General features: G+C 40.7%; 1 protein-coding gene across 1 annotated transcript in view; it reads left to right on the forward strand.

Moving 5' to 3' along the window:
• The first annotated feature begins 5,228 nt into the window (after positions 1 to 5,228).
• npffr1l2 (neuropeptide FF receptor 1 like 2) overlaps positions 5,229 to 5,995 on the forward strand; it is a 43,789-nt gene continuing 43,022 nt past the window's right edge. Inside the window, exon 1 of the mRNA XM_036213473.1 lies at positions 5,229 to 5,351. Coding sequence (XP_036069366.1) covers positions 5,229 to 5,351 — 123 coding nt within the window. The remainder of the gene's footprint in view (positions 5,352 to 5,995) is intronic.

Genomic DNA, 5,995 nt, shown 5'->3' on the forward strand with positions numbered 1-5,995 from the left:
CTGTGATCTTCTACAAGGAGATTTGTTTTACAACAGACTAATATTAATTAGATTTGGAGCAAAAAGAAGAAAAAAAAACATTCACTCATTGGACCCCTTTTACCTTTAGAACTGCCTTAATCATTGGTGCCAGAGATTCAACAAAGTACTGGAAACATTCCTCAGAGAGTTTGGTCCATATTGACATGATAGCATCACACAGTTGCTGCAGATTATTCAGCTGAACATCCATGAGGCCAATCTCCCGTTCCACCACATCCCAAAGGTTATCTATTGGGTTGAGATCTGGTGACTGTGGAGGTCATTTGAGTCCAGTGAACTCATGTTCAAGAAAACAGTCTGAGATTATTCCAGATTTATGACGTGGAGCTTTATCCTGCTATAATAAATAGCATCAGAAGATGGTACACTATGGTCATAAAGGGATGGACATGGTCGGCAACAATACTCAGGTAGACTGTGGAGTTGGAACCAATGTCAGCTGGTACTAAGGGGACCAAAGTGTACCAAGAAAATATCCTACACACAATTATCTGCCTGAACCATTGATACAAGGCGGGATGGACCATTCTCCATAAACCCTAGAGATGGCTGTGGCTGAAAATCCCAGTAGATCATCAGTATCTTTAATACTCAGACCAGCCTGTCCGGCACCAGCGCCACTTCAATCACATTTCTTCCTCATTCTGATGCTTAGTTTGAACTGCAGCAGATCGTCTTGACTATGGTTTCATGTCTAAATGCATTGAGTTTCCAATATGTAATTTGACTGATTAGAAATTTACACTAACGAGCAGTTGAACAGATGTACCTAATAAAGTGGTCGTGAGTGTAAATCTATCAGTGATTTTTGTTTCCAGTTTTTACATTTTGTCCTGGTGTTTCATTGCTGTCTAATTTCTAAAGGCTGTGAATGAAAGTTGTGATTGTGGCTGACGTGTAGCCGGTGCCGTTTGGTTCTCTGTGATTCAGATTTGATACAGTGGATCACTTTTTAATTGAACGTGTGCAGAACCACTATTTGTCTCTGCCATTGTTCATTGATATTTTGAATGCATGCTCAGTGGAGGAGGGCCATTAAAGGCTTAAGGGATCGTGACACTGATACCCCACGATGTAGAGACGATGGATAGTTTGTAAACCTTTTAAAGGAGGGATGCAGCTGTATCTGATGGTGCATATGCGGCGTGGTGTGGTGTTCGTTTCTGATGGATGCATTTCCTTCTGATGCATCCATCAGTACGTCAATGGTTTTTGTAAAGAAAAAGTGCTAAAAATAGTCTAGGACACTGAATGTGTCTAAAAAATTGTGGTGAGCTTTGAATGTAGCTTTGAGTAGGCAAAAGCAAAAAAAAAAGTATAAAAGTGCGGCTTATTCAAAAGCTTTGTCACTAAAGTGTGACGACTTGAATGAGGCTAGATGCTTCATCAGAGACAGGGTTTTGTCTAAGATGAACAAACTCCTCCCACAAACCCAAACCTTTTGTAAGGACGGTCCATCATCCGCTCCTCTTCATTCCCGCCTGCTTTGGATTTACCATGAGATGTCACCTGAAAAAGCAACGGCACAAAAGACTGATGTCCCATCAGCCCACAAGAAAAGCAAAGGCATTAGAAGAATCTGGGATTCAAAAAGCATCTTACAGAAAACCTGCAGCATCAGGCATCTATCACTGCTCAGAAGACGTTGATAAAAGAGTTTGATTTAATGTCTTTTCAGGGATAAAAGTGCACTTTTCACATTTTTTATGGTTGCAGCTCAGGTGTTTTTGTTTATCTTCCTTTCTATTCAGTCTCCCGGTGTGATTCTGGGGTTTTTGCTCATCGTTTTTGAGATCATGTGACTCAACAGGGGAAGATTTTGCAGAGAACCCCAAATGGAGGGGAATTATCAGTGGTCTTGTATGTCTTCCATTTCCAAATAATTGCTCCCACAGTTGATTTCTTCACACCAAGCTGCTTACTTATTGCAGATTCAGCCTGCCCAACAATGTGATCTACTGAATTTTTTTTCCTCATTTTGTCTCTCATAAGTTGAGGCATACATATATACCTATCTTTTTAAGTGGGAGAACTTAAACGGTGGATGGTTGGCTAAATTCCCCCCCCTGTATGCTTTACTTCTTCGACCGTTGAAACAATTAACGTGAATCAGCTGATCTGACATGGTGAAAACCAGCTTTGCAAAAATTTGCGTAAGGTGTTGCAATACAATGAAAAGCTGTTTTTCTCTGCAACAGAATAGTTTCACTTCAAAGCTGTAAAGAGATGCATATCAGCACAAAAATTCATTTTTCCACTTCAGGATCCACTGGAATTATGCTAGCTGCATCGACGGTTGAAGAGTTAAGGTAATCAAAAGAATGTCAACACCCATGGAGCTAAAGCTTCCGGTGTTAAAGAGTTAAACATTTTTTCTGAGATAAAACTTGAGTAAATCAACTAAATGAAACTGGACTCCCTCAGAACACAAATAACCACAACTTCTGGACATTACATTTTATGCATAGTTTCTCCCCTTATTTATATTAGTAGTGAAGCATCAGTTGAGTTGTAGTTGTGATTCATGCTGACACGCCAGCCTCAATACGTGCATCCCATGAAAGTAATAAATGCTAAATTAGCTTAATTTCTTATGGTCAAACCTTAATTCCATCCCCCTGCAGATTGGAAGTCTCATTAGGGAGCAATAACCTTGGTGTCAGTATTCTTTTTCGGTTGTGAGCGTGTGTTCTGCATTAATTACAGGTTGCAGTGATGCCGCATGCATGTAAGTGACCAGTGAGGACAACACAAAGACGCAGAAACAGAAATGCGGCTAAATGATTTATTTCAATAACCAGCTTGATCAGATTTATGTATACATTTTTTTCCTTTTTTGTATAGGTTCATGCACTTTTATAGTAGTAGGGATTGCACAGAAAGAGTAGTTATTGCACACGGAGAGGTGAATGTCAGTCGGAGTGGCAGAAGAGGGTTCAGATTTACCACTGAGACAGCCTTTGGGAAGAAACCGTCTGTAGCTGCGCTAAAAATAAAAACACTGCCAAAGGTTAACTATCTTTTCTGCATGATCCACTCCTCCATGAAATTGGTTTAAAACTTTATGTACCCCTATAAAATATTTATTTTTGCATTTTATAAGGTTTTTAGGTTGATGGATTATAAGAAACTCAAGAATGTTGGTGTCTTAAAGCTGTCTGCCATTTACATTTATCTCACTGCCAATAGATTACAATATATTTCAAAATGGTTTAAAGATGACTCTTTCATGAACAAAACTCAAGAAATCTATATGTCAAAAGAGATCAATTTGCCCTCTCTACCATTCATAGGCTGCCTGATCAGACAGTGTGCTGGTCTTAGAAGTACTAATGTAAGCACCACATTAACAGCCTGGTGGGAGTTTTTCAAACTGCTAAAATCTTCTTTTATACCAAGCAGACTGCCCCCCTTCTGAAATTTTTTTCAGAAAAAAATACTTCATAGCTCAAGGTCACATAAAATGTCAATGCTTTGGTGTTTAAAATAACACCTCCAGCAATAAAAAAATCTAACTAGTTGTTTGAACTAGTTTGTTCAGTATGTTTGTCCTTTTTTTTTAGGTTGAGCGTGCAGTTTATGATTGGAGCGTAGGTGGACTGACTTGCTTGTATAACGAATCTCCTGGGGTTTTTGCAAAGGAACTTTAATCTGCAAGACCGATGGATGATGGGAGATTTAACTTTTTACTCCTGGTGTTTACATGGCAGTTGACACTAAATGGTTTGACTTCTCTTTTCATGTGTGGAGTTTGTTGAATTATCCATTTGTGTAGGAGACTGGAGACTGGTTTAGTAGAAACTATAAAGATGCAAAATGACTTTTAAACAGAAAAAAAAAAACAGAAAAAAAATGATTTTAAGCTTAATTTAAAACATAAATGGCTAGAAACATGCAGAAATAAAGAAAAACGACAAAATCAGAGAGGAAATGAGATCATGAACGCTTTAGTTTGTGTTTGTGTGCACGTGCGTGCGTGTGTAATCAGCAGTTATGTGCCGGCCCTGAGCTCTGCACTTTTAGTGATGAATTATTTATGCTCCTTCTCTTATATTACGTCTGTTACCTAAAAGGTCTTATTGAAATATTTGCAAAAAAAAAAAAGAAAAAAAAATCAGAGCTCATGAATATTAGTTCTTGTTTTTTTTTTAGAGAAGCATCAGATGTGCTACTTTAAGTAATTTACAGAGGTCATAACCCTCGCTATGCTTCAATAAAAAAAAGAAAGAAAGAAAAAAAAAGAGAGAAATGCTACATAAAAAAGGGAAAATATTGACCGTCAGCTTTATCTAAATACAGTGTGAGAACTATAATCATTCTCTGAGGCCAAATTCCCTATTAATGGTGTGATAAAAAAAAAAAATCAAAATAATTTAATCAATAAATAAAAACGAAAAAAATACACGGTTCCGTCATTCAGAATGTGATTATCCTACACATTTTCACTCCCAAGTGGTCATACATGGACATATATGAACGTTCAGGCCCCCTCCTTGCCACTTTTCGATTTGGGTGTCCCCAACTTGTCGTTTTTTGACGTGCTGGCTGTTCCCATTAAATCATGGGTTCCAAACCCCCAGGACGCGGTACCTGAGGGCAGTATCGATCAGTCCCGGACCGGTTCCGTTCTGTGTCCCTAAGGTTGGGGAACCCTGACTAAGGTCTGAGGCCTAGTACCAAGCGGCCCTTGGACTGGTATCGGTTCACGGCCCTGAAATTGAGGACCCCTGATTTAATGAGAACAGCCAGCACGTCTTACATGACGAGTTAGGGACACCCAAAACGTCAAAAAGTGATGTGGAGGGACCCGAACCATACATCCATATATGATGAGTTGGGAGTGAGAATGTGTTGGTTTAATCAGTGTTAGGATAGGTAGGTGAAAGTGGACCCCAAAATGCAATTACTCAAGGAGAAGAGTTTTAAGCAGTTTATTATGAAAGGCAGTGAAGTCCTCCAAACAGTAGGGGGCGTCCGAGTGTTCTCTGAGAAAAGAGTCAGAGTCAATCGCCGAGTAAATCCAGTACGAGGTAGCGGAGGGAATCTCTATGGTAGATCCAATAATCCAAAACCAAAGTTCCGTAATCCACAAGGAGGTAAATAAGAACAGTCTCACAAGAGAGGTGGAGGAATCAAGAGGAGCAGGCAGAAAACAGCAAACGAGGACAAAGGCGAGGGTCAGAAACATGGAGGTCAAAACAGGTCCAAAGCAGAGGTACCAGAGGGCAGAGGCAGGTTCGGAGGTCCAAGTAGAAAGCGGGGTCAAGACGAGGCAGCAATCAGGCGAGACGGGTACTCTGGATAACAGGGTGTAAATGACCACATTCTGGTACAGAGAGTGGTGTGGCAGCGTCTTAAAATAGGAGAGCAACTAGTTGTTCAGATTTAGCAAATAGCTGCAGGGGGAAGCGGGGCCAGAATCTGACAATCAGTGTGTCTAAATCACTGGAAGTATTTGAAAACTAGACTAAACCCTATTGCGTTCCAAACAGGAAGTACCTGCACGTTCCCAAGAAGCCAAAGTCCCATGAACTTCTATGGAGAAATAAACAGTTTTTACTCAGTCATTCTATTTGTCAGAATAACCATTCTTGCTCTGGTACATTTTCTAACGTGATTTTGCCAATATTGTTTTTGTTTTCTTCATTCATTCATCTTCTTGACCGCTTCGTCCCTTTCGGGGTCGCTGGGGTGCCGGAGCCTAACCCGGCTACTGAAGGGCGAAGGCGGGGTTCACCCTGGACAGGTCGTCAGTCTGTCTCAGGGCCTCAATCACACACACATCCACTCTCGCATTCACACTTAGGGGCAATTCAGAGTCACCAATTAACCTCTGAAGCATGTTTTTGGACAGCGGGAGGAAGCCGGAGTCCCCGGTGAAAACCCACGCATGCACGGGGAGAACTCCACACAGAAAGGTCCCAGCCGGGAGTCGAACCGGGGCCTTCTCGCT

Source organism: Oryzias melastigma, linkage group LG9, assembly GCF_002922805.2.
Source record: "Oryzias melastigma strain HK-1 linkage group LG9, ASM292280v2, whole genome shotgun sequence".
In the NCBI taxonomy this organism is placed as follows: Eukaryota; Metazoa; Chordata; class Actinopteri; order Beloniformes; family Adrianichthyidae; genus Oryzias; species Oryzias melastigma.